General features: G+C 38.0%; 1 protein-coding gene across 3 annotated transcripts in view; it reads left to right on the top strand.

Moving 5' to 3' along the window:
- The window catches only part of CAPS2 (calcyphosine 2), an 87,503-nt gene that overhangs the window by 52,618 nt on the left and 21,052 nt on the right, over window positions 1–13,833 (top strand). For all 3 annotated transcript variants that reach the window (XM_067559924.1, XM_067559921.1, XM_067559922.1), the window contains 6 exons: window positions 1,706–1,894; window positions 6,196–6,318; window positions 9,802–9,869; window positions 10,830–10,949; window positions 12,811–12,885; window positions 13,666–13,761. In XM_067559924.1, coding sequence (XP_067416025.1) covers window positions 1,706–1,894; window positions 6,196–6,318; window positions 9,802–9,869; window positions 10,830–10,949; window positions 12,811–12,885; window positions 13,666–13,761 — 671 coding nt within the window. The remainder of the gene's footprint in view (window positions 1–1,705; window positions 1,895–6,195; window positions 6,319–9,801; window positions 9,870–10,829; window positions 10,950–12,810; window positions 12,886–13,665; window positions 13,762–13,833) is intronic.

The raw sequence follows: 13,833 nt of genomic DNA on the forward strand, positions 1-13,833 counted from the left end.
AGACTGCCACCTGGTCATCAGTGCATACCTTCATGTCCCACTACGCCATCGTCCAGCAGGCAAGAGAGGATGCGGGATTCGGCAGAGCGGTGCTGAGAGCAGCTCACCGGTAACTCCGATCCACCTCCAGAGATATTGTTTGTTAGTCACCTATAGTGGAATAGACATGAGCAAGCACTCGAAGAAGAAAACAAGGTTACTTACCAGTAACTGATGTTCTTTGAGATGTGTTGCTCGTCTCCATTCCACAACCCACCCCCATCTCCGCTGCTGGAGTTGGCAGAAAGAAGGGACTGAGGAGGCGTAGGGCCGGCAGCGCCTCATATACCGCGGCTTGTGCACGGGGCTCCAGGGGGTGCTGGAGCCGGCCCTACGGGATCTGCTAAGGGGAAAAAAGTTCCAGGTAACCGTGCATGGAGGCGTGCACACACCTTTAGTGGAATGGACATGAGCAGCACATCTCGAAGAACATCAGTTACTGGTAAGTAACCTTGTTTTCTGCTGATGAATGACGCAGTGCTGTAGGGGCTGTAGTGTTGGCATGCCCCAAATCCTCTCTGTAGAACATTCAGAAAATCATCAAGTGAAAGGGAAATAATTCCTCATTTCTGCATTTTTTTATAGGCTTGCCTACACTTTTCTTGAAAGAGATTCACATCTTCCAAGGGAGGCTAGTTTCATGGTGCAAGGAATACTGTTCTAGAACAGGACTTGGTCTACACTTGAAAGTTATATCAGCATAGCTGCGTAGTCAGGGGTGAGAAAAAACACATCCCAGCCAATGTAACTGTGCTGACATAACCCCCAATGTAGAAGCAGCTATGTAGATGCAAGTGTGTTTCCATTGATGTAGGTAACGTTCTGTTCTTACACCAAAATAAAAAAATCCTTCTGTCAATGTAGGCTGTGTCTACACTATGGGGCTAAGCCAAAATGGTACAGTCTCTGTGGTGTAGACATACCACTGCTCAACAACTGGTGCAGGACCCACACATGATTCATAAGGTGACACCTGCTGGGTCCACTACTCTGTCTGGGAGATGGGAGAGGGTGGCAAAAAATCAGCAAAGTCCTGTAGGTGTTAAGACTCAGTGGAAGAAAGAGGAGAGGAGATAAGAAGCATATTGGTTTCTCCCCCAACCCTGTTTTTACTGCTGCTGTTTGTAGCACAGCACTTGACTTCAGGAGAAGGGAAGTGGGATCTCAAGGAACTATGTAGCTGGCTCCAAAGTTTTTCAACTGATGCTGTCCTTGGAATTGAGCAATGTATAGGGGAAGGTGAGGGAGCAGCACTCCAATGATTACCCAGTACCACTGCAATGTCTGATTTAGATAACCTTTGGCCCCTTCATTCAGCATTTCAAACTATATATGGGTTCATGCTGTAGCTCCAATCTTACAGTCCTCTGCATCTGCAAAGGCTGGCAAGAGACCACAGGTGAATTTTGGTTTCTGGGTATGGTTGAGAGTCACTTTATTCACTGAAAAAAAAAAAAAAATTGACGTAGGCAAAACAAGAAGAGTTTCATGAGAACAACCTAATGTTATTATACAACAGTATTTATGTTCTTCTAAATGTTAAGTGTGGTATCAAGGAACATCAGTCTTTTAACTGTAAAGTGTTGTACTGGATGCACATAATAATCCTGCGTTGACGTGTATCACAGCAGAAGGCTGTTATTTCTGACTATTCTTTGCTTTTTAGCTTTCTTTGCAGGAGCAAAAGACAATACCAGAAAATCTGCCATCCCCAACAGACAAATACAAACTAAAGTATCAGCAGTATGAAGCAGAAATGAAAGAGGGGTATAAACAGTTTTCTCAGAGAACTGCAGAAAAGAAAAAAACCAAGGACCTACTTGAGGAATCTTCAAGAAACACAGCAGATAAAGAGGTAACCTGTGTTCTAAACTTGCAGATGTACTTCCTCATAGTATCTGAGCATTTCAAATGTTAAATAGGCATTACAATAGAGGAAATCTATTTGAACCCTTTCCTCTTATGAACTCTAGAAGCGTAAGTCTCCAGTTGGAGAGCAAGCATATGCCCTGGAAAGGCACTTCTCCCAGCCAGGTGAGCAAGATTTGCATGAACTATAGAGGAGATTTCTTGTTTGCACTTTTATTAGAAGGAAAATTCATAATTGATAACTCCAAAGAGGAAGGATGATGGTACATTGGAATGGGGAAGTACTTTCAATCTTTTTTAATTTAAATATAGAGCCATAACTTAGCATAGTTTACAAAGAACAGAAAAAAATATATGACCACTGCTCTAAAGAACTTACAGACAAACAGAAAATGAAAATAGCAGACAAAAGAAGAGGTGGGAAAAAGAGGGAAAGGGGTTAAAATACATAAAGATAATGTGAGCTATTTAGATTGTAAGTCCTTTGGGGTAGGGATAATTTATTCCATGTATGTATGGTGCCCAGCACAACAGGGTCCCAACCCCTGATTGGGACTTCTTGGTGCTACCACCATACAAACAATAAATAATAATTGTATTATATTACTAATGAATCTTCTAAGTTCTGCTATTTAAAAAAAAATAAGACTGAGGTGGTGTAAAAGATGGGAAGTAGACAGCAGAGGAGTAGAGATCAACAATGGAAGAACAAAATGAAAAAAGTTACCTTTCATTTTCTTTTGAAGAAGAGGAACAGGGTGAGGATTCTGGGCACACCGGAAGAGTTATCATTCCAGGTGTGAGGAAAAGCATGAAAAAGACATTAAGATGGGAGTAGAAGGTGAGCAAGAGATATTAGGAGGGGGATGGCCATTGAAGAGTTATAAATTGGATGAAGCCTTGATCAAAGACGATGAGTTTGAATACTATGGAAAAAGAGAGGAAGCTAATGAATGGATTAAAAAAGCAGTGACATGCTTGACATGACGAGAGTGAAGGATAATTTTAGCTGCTGAATGTTAATGGCATGGAAAAGAAAAAGTTATGGAAGAGAGAGATTAGTGTCCCAGGCTGAGATGGGTACTGTGTATATTGCTTGATTCTCTTAAAAGGATTGTCCACTTGAAATCACCTTTGCAAATGTACTTGCCAGTGTTCAAATAAAATTTAAGAGAACCTATAACTGCAAGAGAATCAAGACAGGAAAAATTTCCTTTTTGATGACTGTGTTTACTTGGTTCATTGTACAGCACTCTGTCAGTGGTAGTGTTCCATTGATGGTCAGTTTCACTTCCTCTCTCCTGCACAAGCATAACATCACACTGTCCTGCACCTGTGTAAAAGAAACTCATTTGCATGCTGTGCTTCTCCTTGGCCTGCAAGAGAGTGTTTAGGAGAGCAGCACAATTGAAATTGAAACTGAAAGGACAGCAGGTGGCATGTTTTCAGAGAGGAAGAGGAGGGCAGAGTAGAGTTGGAGTCAAGTATGTTTGGTGATGTTGCTTTTGGGCCCACTAAAAAGACATTTCTAAACATGAGAAGAGTAAAAACAATTCTTATATTTTAAAAAAAAAATGTAAAATAAAAAATCAGGATATATTATTTTAAATATCTTGATTTTTATCATCAAGTGTTTAATTACCCTTTTACTTCAGTTTTTACTAAAAAAGTTAATTGTGTCCAGATGTTCAACACAACTAATAATTAACAACAAGGGAGAAGGACCTCTGATCAGACTAGGAAAAGAACAGGTTAAAGAAATACTTAAATAAGCAAGATGTATTCAAATTGCAGGGCCTGACGAAAATCACAGTAGAATATGTGAGCTAGTAAATCAATCTCTGAACCATTAGTGATTATCTCCAATAACTATGGAGAGCGGGCGAGGTCCCAGAGAGCTAGTAATGGGCAAACAGTACCTATCTTCAGAATGTGGAAAAGGAGATCCTGGGAAATTATGACTTGTCATCCTAACTTTGATACCCAGAATGGTATTGGAACAAATTGGAACAAACAATCAGTTTGTTGAAACTTGAGGGATACTAAGGTGATAAGTAATAACCAGCATGGATTTGTCAAGAACAAATCTTGCCAAACCACTCTAATTTCCTTGCTTGATAGTATTACTGGCCTAGTGGATGGAGGAGGCAGTACATATGGTATCTCTGGACTTTAGTATGGCTTTTGACACTGTCCCACATGACATTCTCATAAGTAAACTAGGGAAATATGGTCTAGATGAAACTACTGTAAGGTGGTTGCATAACTCATAGACTGTACTCAAAGCGTAGTTATCAGCGTTTCTCTGTGAAACGGAGTGGACATATCAAGTCCTCCAGGGATCAGTTCTGCATTCAGTACTATTCAAAATTTTAATTAACAACTTAGATAATGGAGAGTATTTTTATAAAATTTGTGGATGAAACCAACCTGGGAGGGGTTGCAAGCACTTTGGAAGGCAGGATTGGAATTCAGAATGATCTCAATAAATTTGAGAATTGAATCTAAAATCAATGAGATGAAATTCAATAAGACAAATGCAAAGCATTACACTTAAGAAGAAAAAATCAAATGCACAAATGCAAAATGGATAATAGACTATGCAGTAGTGCTTTTGAGAAGAATCTGGTGGTTATAGTAGATCACAAATTGAATACGTGATACAGTTGCAAAAAAGGCTAATATTCTGTGGTGTATTAACAGGATTGTTGTATTTAAGATAAGGGAGGTAATTTTTCTGCTTTACCCATCTCTGGTGAGGCCTCAGCTGGAGTACTGTGTCCAGTTCTGGGCACCACTAATTAAGAAAAATGTGGACAAATGGGAGCGGGTCCAGTGGAAAGAAACAAACATGATAAAAAGTTTGAAAAATCTGACAGATAAGGAAAGGCTAAAGAAAAACTGGGTATATTTAGTCTTGAGAAAAGAAGACTGAAGAGGAGTCTGATAACTGTTAAATAAGTTGAGGGCTGTTCTAGAGAGGACACTGATCAATTGTTGCCTTAATCTGCAGCAAGTGAGATTTAGGTTGGATATTAAAAAGATTTTTCTCAAGAGAACGATAATTAAGCTCTGGAATAGTCATCCAAGAGAGTTTGTGGAATCCCATCATTGGAGATTTTTAAGAACAGGATGGACAAACACCTCTCAGGGACTGGTCCTGCCTCTGCACAGTGGGATGGACTGTATGACCTCTCTGAGTTCCTTCCAGCCCTACATTTCTATGATTCTATGAAATACAATATGTAAAATAATTAGTGAATCAGTAGTACTGCAGAAAAGGATTTCGCAGTTAAAGTGGATCATAAACTGAATATGATTCAGTGAAATACTATGGCAAAAAAGGCAAATGTCATTGTGGGATATATATTAACAAGAGGGTTTATATAAGATATGGAAGGTAATTGTTCCTCTTTACTCTGCACTGGTAAAGCCTCAGTTGGAGTACTATGGCCAGTTTTGAGCACCGCACATTAATAAAGATGTGAACAAATTGGAGAGCGTCTAAGAAGAGAGCAACAAAACTGATAAGACATGATCTATGAGGAAAAATTGAAAGAGTTGAACATTTTTAGTCTAAAGAAGAGAAGGCTCAGGGGGAACATAACAGTCGTCAAATATGTAAAAGGTTGTTATAAAGAGGACAGTGATCAATTGTTCTCCATGTCCAACAAGGGTGGGACGAGAAGTAATTGGCTTAGTTGCAAGGAAGATTTAGGTTAGCTATTAGAAAAAACTTTCTAACTGTGAGAATAACTAGAATAGGTTACCTAAGGAGGTCGTGTAATCCCTATTCTTGGAGGTTTTAAGAATAGGTTAGACAATGCCTGTCAGGGTTGTGTAAGAGTATACTTAATCCCATGTCAGTGTAGAAGGACGGACTAGATGACCTCTTGAGGGCCCTCCCAGCCTTACCATTTCTATGATTCTATGATTCAGAATTTTTTATTTAAATCAGGTCCTGGGAGTTAAGTAATTGTTTTATGAAAAAGTAATCTTTGCATTCAGCATAATTAAACTTGATTAAAAAAATACTCAGCTTCTGGTGAATTCTTCTGAAAAAAGTTTGTATTTCTTCCCCCTCATTTCTAAATGTAATATATTTACCCTGTACATTGATCTCCTCTTTAGAGTACTGATAACTTCTGCAAAACTGTAAGAAATGTTTGTTACAAAAGAAGTCTAAACCAAAGAAAAATATATTTAATATATTGTTAAAAATGTTTTTTGTTTGCTACAGTGATTGTCCATGATATTGTAAGTAAAATACAGTTTATTTCTCTGTAGGATCCACAGCCTGAAGACAGCACTGGTCATGATCTTATGGCTCTTGATGAGAAAGCCCTCTTGCAGCAGTGCTATACAAGCAAGCCCTACACTATTCAGCACAGCATAAGGAAGTTAGAAGCTGTAAGTTTCCTGGATGGTATTGTTATGTAAATATCCTTGTATATCAAAGCTTGTAAGTATAAATTTTGATATACTGTACAAATATAGAATGGAGTTTTCAAAAGCAGTCAGTGCCCAACTTCTTCCATTGTAGTAAAAAGAAATGTAACTGTTGTTTTCAGTGGGATCAGAGTTAGGCCCAGTGCTGAGCATTTTTGAAAATCTCACTGATAGAAATTTGTATATATGTGTATTTTTACATAATATATTTATATTGATGAAATCTTTCATGATCTAGCATTCACAAGGAAATTAACTGGGTGACCTAATAGGTCTCTTCTATCTCTTCTGTGATCTTTTGTCAGAACTGTGCAGACAAATATAGTACATGAACTTCAATCACAGTTTAGGATTATTTATAATGAAATTGAACTTGGGTGAGCTCTGGCTTTTCATGATTCAATACTGAACATGAATGGTGATTGTTTTCATAGTTTATTTTTTTTGTAGACACAAATGTCTATTGAAATGGGTTAGCATAATGACAGAGCATGTAAGACATTCAACTTTTTGTGAGACTGCAAATGCAAGTAGAATGAATGGAAAGTACTATTTGCCCATCTGCTTGAATAGAAGTTTGCATCATCATAAACAGTTAAATGGTTCTAATTCCCATGAAAGTGAATGTAGATGTGGCACAGTAGTTCCTTGCATGATAAGAGAACTCTCAGATGCATAACTATAACACATACTTCATCTGTTAACTATTTAAACAATTAAAAAAAAAACCCTTACTATTAAGGGCTCAGTACTGCAGGGATGAGAATTGTGCAAGGGCCGTTCTGGGCCACCATTAAAATTGCTGAGTGTCATGCTTTGTTACTCACAATCAACTAAGGTGCAGAAAATTGAGAGGAGTGGGCACTGCCAGCTGATTGGGCTGTCAAAAACACTGTAACCAACATACACTGAGTCATTAAGTAGCTGTTTGACCGATGTCAAGGGAACCTTTAAAAGCATTTCTGTCAGTGTTTGGCACTCATAGCTTTATCCTCTCTCTTTCCAAGAGCATCTCTTAATCACAACTCCTGTTTGACAGTAGGAGTAATTAGATTAGCCACTACATGTACCATTTATGTTCACTGGATTGTATTTAAGCAGTCATGCATTTGCCATGCTCAGTATCCACCCATTCCTTACCAAGGCCACAGTATGAAATTTCTCCACAGTATGAAAGTGCTAAACAGCCTCCAGGACTTGTCTTTTTGCTGGACTACACCAATAAAACAAAACAAAAAGGCTTAATTTATGGATGATCTGATGTATTGAGCTCACTGTGTTGTGATTAGATACTGGTTCTGTCAGAGCATCTTGAAATAGTTGTTGAACTTGGATATCTCCTATAAAAGAATACATAGGCACAATGAGTGAAAGCTGCCAAGGCATCCTTAACTTAGAATTTCAGTTCTGAGTTGGTTTATGTCATATCCTTAGTGCTTTGAGAGAGATTTAATATGTAATAGATATAATTTTAGATATAATTCTCATCCATAAGATTTTTCTTTTCCAAAAATATCAGACCTATTGTCAGTTGTGTATATTTATTTTTAAAAAACCTTAAAAAGATTGTCTTAAATATACAATATATGTTAACATTCCCTTTGAGTGTAACCATTATTAAAAAATTCTTGTAAAGTGGATTTTTTTCTGTAATTTCCTTCTGTTTGTTGTTTTGCAGTATCAAAAATAATTTAGAGGTGAGCCACTGTATTTTGAGGAGTATTTTGTATTTGTATTGAGGGGTATTTTGATGTGATAGGAACCACGATGTAGTCTTCTCTGTGAAGGTTTGCATCCACAATTGGTCAGTTCAGTCCATAGTCTAGGAGTGCTCTTGGATTCCTCGCCATTGCTGAGCTCTCACATCACAATGGCTGTGAGACTCTGTCCCATCCTGGTGGATGAAAAGCTTGCCTCAGTTATTCATGCCTCCATCACCTCTTAGCTGGACTACAGCAATGCAATATGTCTGGTCATGAAACTGTCAGCACTTAGGGAATTTCAACAAGTACAAAGCACTGCAGCACGTCTCCTCAGCATTGCGCTGTCCTGCACTCTCTACACTGGTTTCCCGTAGACTCAAGTTCAGTGTTTTGGTCCTTATCTTCAAAGCTCTCCATGGCATGGGCCCAGGATACTTAAAAGACTGTTTAAAGCTCCTGGACGAAGACTGTGGTCAACAACGTTGCTCCTCTGGCACAATGGAACTCTCAACAGTAAGAGTAAAGCTCATCTGTGTGGGAGACAGGATCTTCTCCAGGAGTTGTCCCAAACTCTGCAATAAACTCCTCCAATAACTGAAGCCTATCACAAACCTCACCGACTTCCACTCCAAGTGCAATGTGCATTTCTTTGACCTTGCCTTCTCCAACATAAACATGTTGCAACAGGTATTTTTAACACAACAACACCCTCCGAAAACGGGATACATCATTCCATGCACTTCTTCCTCTGTGGAGTGAATGAGAGAACAAACAATACGTGACAGACCTGTGGTCACCTGGCTTAACGCACTACGGGAAGGCACTCAGATACTATGGAGACAAGTGCAATATAAAGTCCTGTGTAGAATAGTTTTTAGATATTTTGCATAGTAAATATATACATGATCTATGAGTATGAGTGAAATGAGAATTCCCCTGTTTAAGTAAGACCATCGTACAATTTCTGTGATTTGCTTTAGAATGTCACCAAGTATAGTTAGCGTTTTGCAGGAGAAGCTGTATTCACCCTGAATAAAAGGGCTATTTTGTTCATAGTAGAGTTCCTTCCTTTTGTCCTATGACTTCCATTGAAATCAAATACTTGTGTCTGTTGCTTTGTAAAAGCCCCGCCATGTATTTTTCTAACAGCTGAATGAAGGATGCACTAGAGAAGAAAAAGATGTCTTCTGTCACTGAATTGAAATTCAGATGTTGAAGTTTCACCCTCTAAAATAGGATTCTCCCTTCTCAACATACCCACTGCTTGATTCTTAGTGTTGAAATCAAGGGACATTTAGGAAATGATCCATGGACGACAGCTTGCAGTTGTTATCATTTTGTCCTCTAGTCTATAATTACTTTTAACCATCACTTGGAGCAGGTAATGGACAAGGAGGAGTATGTTCAATAACTTAGTATAAGACACCGATAATTGTAACACTTCATTGCATCACAGATAAAAACTGAATACCTGTAATTCAGAGATCTGGAAAGGAAAAAAGCCTGCTCAGAATAAACAGACCTAATGCATATGTAAACAGTTTAACTATATCAGAATGCATTATGTGGCTATATTTTAACCGACCCTCATTCACAGTATAATTCTCTTGATTAAAAAAAACATTTGAAAATTTCATATTGGCAATTGCATTGCTTAACTGCAATGCAAATCTAAAAATTACCTTACTTTCTGAAAGTGTTTATTGTATCTCATAAGTTCTTAATGGGTCTTTCATTTCAGGAGGATGTAGCTGCAGAAAGAAGAAAGCAAACTGTAGTAGAGCAAGTCATGGTGGATCAGTTATCTAGGTGAGAGAATATACAAAATATAATGACAAGTTTACAACATAGAAGAATCAATTATATGAAAGTGTGTCATCTTGTGTAGGAAGTATTTTGTTTTTTTAATTTGTAAACATTCTTTACATTCTTTTATTTTTTTGTAAAACTTAATGATGAAAATGATCAACCTTCTAATTAAATGCTACAATTATGGTTTAAATATTGCTCAGAAGAATTAAATATTTATGTTAGCACTTGCACCCTAATTTTAAATGTTTTACAGTAGCAAATTCTTGAAAGCTGATCTTCCTGCCTTTCTGCAAAATATATTGGTGCCTTTTATAATACATTACAGTTCTTTAGTGCCTTTCTTTTGAGAATCTCAAACTGTTACAAACTGTAATGAATTAATCAGCACAATACCCTTTTGAGATAGGACAATATTGTTCCAAATTTACAGAGTTGGCTCTGAGAGATTGAGTTGTCCAATGTCACATACAAGACAGTTAAGACGCATGGGCTGGCAGGTCTTTGGAGCACTGTAGACAATATTTCAGTGCCTTGAGGGAGGAACTGTCCTGTGCTTCTGTTTGGTGACTCTCACTAGCCAGTATAAATAACAGCAATAACTGTCTCTGGGAGGACCCACAGGAAAGTGATAGAACCTTTGCAGTGGACAGAGGGGATAAGAAGGACCTTATGCCCCTCCAAATTGCACAAAAAAAAAAAAAAAAAAAAAAATTCCTTTTTTTTTTTTTTTCGTATTTAAAAGTACATGTGATGCAACACAATAGGATATCCACTTCTTTGTGCTTAAAATAACTGATTATCAGGCTTATTTTCCATAATATACCCAGGTATGCATGATTAATGCCAGTCTGTGAAGTTTTATTGTTGTATTACCCTAGCATTTACAAGAGTTAGAACATAAATGATCTACAGATTACCACAGAGTAATGTTGTTTTGGTTCTTTTTTTTTCGGTCAGGGCTGTAATAAGTGATCCAGAGCAAAATACAAATATTGGTACCTATCAGGGAGATCATACCTTTGCAGGTCTTGGGACTGCACCCTTGCGCTTTAGAAAAAGAACATTACATGAAACAAAGTAAGTTTTTCCTTTTGTGGTGGTTATTTGGGGTTTTTTTGAGCTACAGACTTATAGCCCTAATTTCAACCAGTCATAACTTTAGCAAAACCTATTTCTTTCAGGCTGAAACTTTTTTGTGCTTGGTCCTTCTCTTTTTTCTCTTTCTTTTTCTTTCACCAAGTGTAGTGAAGTTTGTTTAATCAAAAACAAGATGAGTGAGTTCCTTGAGTACTGCCTAGATGATCTTCACCATAGGTGATTTATATGCCTTGAATAAGCCAGGTTGGAACTTTCTAGATAGCAGTGTCTGTGTTTCACACACATCTTACATGTGTCCTCATGCTCCAAAGGGTGCACAGGTCCAACTCTTCATTTCCTTCTAACTGTTGTCGGCAGTGAGCAGGAGCTCAGTGGTGGCCTTTGCTGTCCCCATCAGCCCCAATTCATGGAAAGGTTCGGATTTTTTCTTATATATGTAATCTTGGGATATGATATTTAATGTTAGTTATTGTTACAGTTTATGACAATTGTTTTGGTCTCTTTGGTTCTTGTTTTAGGTCTCCACTAAGCCTTCCTCTTGCCATTTCATGTATTTTATCCATTCCTATGGCCAAATTCAGCAGCTTCAGGCATGCCTTCCTGCAGTGAAACTATGTCTGTAACAGAAAAATGTCTGCCTCAGGGAGTGATGCTTTCCTCATGATTTGTTTGTGTGTAAAGATTTACCAAAACCACATGTAGAACCTGGAAGAAGCATCTTAAGCTTTTGTGGATATTTTCCCACAGTACAGATCATCTAGAGCAGAGTTTCCAAAGTTGTTAAAAGCTGGACAGCTGCTCCCCTCCCTCCCCCCAACTATGTCATGGGTTGTTAAAAGCCTGCACATCTTAACTTGAACACCTTTGTGTTTCCCCCTCCCCCACACCTCAACACACTTCATCATTTAAAATATTGTCACTGATATCTGAATTAACACCCATTGAAATGGATGGGGCAGTCCATATTGCAGAGCTATTGTTCCAGGCTCTCTATAAATGCAGGCCGATATCTCTGCATCATTTTCACTCAAGTACTCAAATATAATTGTAAGAGACTTCATTTAAGAAAAAAAAAAGAAAGCTCTGACTTTTTGGAGCAATTTTGAAGTCTTGCCCTGGCCCCCCTCAGCAAGTCTCTCGTGCCCCAAGGGGGGCATGCCTCTACTTTGGGAAAACTGATCTAGAGAAATTGAAACTGAAGTTGACTGGACGTTTTGATACTATGGTGATGCAGACCATACAAGTATGTAAAGAGGTCCTGGAGTTGTTCTGAGTGAGGAACCAGCAGCCAAATGGTTTTCATGCTGAAGAGCAGCTCAGTAGTAAGGACTGATTAAGTCATCCCATGTGCTTCAGAGGCTGTGTGTTAACCCACTTCCTAGGGACTCTTCAATCTTGCAGTTGCATACCCGATATCCAGCATTGTAAATCCAAGGTAGGCTCCATTATTGAATGCCAGTTCAGTGTTAAGATAAAGTAGCAGGTTTGTTAAGTTCTTAAGGGACTATTCTTCCAAGAGTATTGCTTTGCTAGCATTTGTTTTCCTCAAGGGAGCCAAAGACAATGAAGAAAAAGAGCCAACAGCTTCATAACTCTTCTCAGCACAGCTAAATAACTAATGATCCCGAAGGTATCCAGATTTACAGTGGTTGTGCTCTCCCTTCATTCCACCTCTTTCATCTGCTTTATGACTCAACTGGGAGGGGTAAACTGGTTCAGTTCATAACTACGTTACCACGGTCCAGGTTTATTGTTAGATCTAGAATTAGTTGATATTTCGTGCAGAATTTTGCATTTCTGGAATGTATCTGTTGATAAATGTCATGTATTCTTTTAACAGAATAAGGACTAGATCAGCATTAACTGAAAATATTCTTTCTAATAAGTTACGCTTTGATGGCAGAATTATATCAAGGTAATCATAAATTTCACAGAGCTCCTTTTTAATTCTGTGAGTAATGAATTATTTTCTTTTGCATATTGAAATAATTGCAATACATTACATGTCTGTTTAGAAGTATGTGTGAATGTGTTTATAATATATAGAATCATAGAATATTAGGGTTGGAAGGGACTTCAGGAGATCATCTAGTCCAACCCCCTGCTTAAATTAGGACCAACTCCAACTAAATCATCCCAGCCAGGGCTTTGTCAAACATTGTAATTGTGTAATTTTAAACAGGGTGTAATTTTAAGTTTCTTTCAGGGCTGTTACATGCCGACATAGTTAAGAGCAGCCTTGAGGCTTATTTGACCCCAGAGTCAGGGTTATGTAAAGGACTCCTTTCTGGTGTCTCTTGCTGCAGCCAGTGCTTTCTGGACACAGCTGAGCATTCAGCCCATTATCTTCAGAGATCATGGTGAACATAGCTGGTCCTAATACATGTAATCTCTTGGTTGACTTGTGAAAACTTCTTCTGCATGTGCTGCATACCTGATTATGGAAGGCATTTTAGATAAGTAGCCTAATACTGAATTTAGATATGTGTCTGGATCCACAAGCTAAATTGGACAACATTTCAAATGAAGCTAAAGCAATTAAAACCAATAATATACTTATAAAATAATGATTATATAATATTGTTAGGCATCTGCCATTGAACTGCTACTCAGGATGTGTACTCATTACATTTCGGCTTGAAATAGATTACATTAAACACAAAACTCTAATGGTGCTTTTCAATTACCATTCTAGAAATGGGCGTGATGCTTGCAGAGAGCTGATTGGATTCTTTTTTATATATGACCGATCTCTTACTATATATGAATATCGACAATTTGGAAAAAATAGGTAGGATAAATAACACTTAAAAATTCTCAAGAAAAAAATCTTCCAGAATATATCCAGAAGAATTTACTTTCA

The sequence above is a fragment of the Emydura macquarii genome, unplaced genomic scaffold (assembly GCF_026122565.2).
Source record: "Emydura macquarii macquarii isolate MOO-44397 ecotype Brisbane River unplaced genomic scaffold, CSIRO-AGI_Emac_v2 contig_2205, whole genome shotgun sequence".
NCBI lineage: Eukaryota > Metazoa > Chordata > Testudines > Chelidae > Emydura > Emydura macquarii.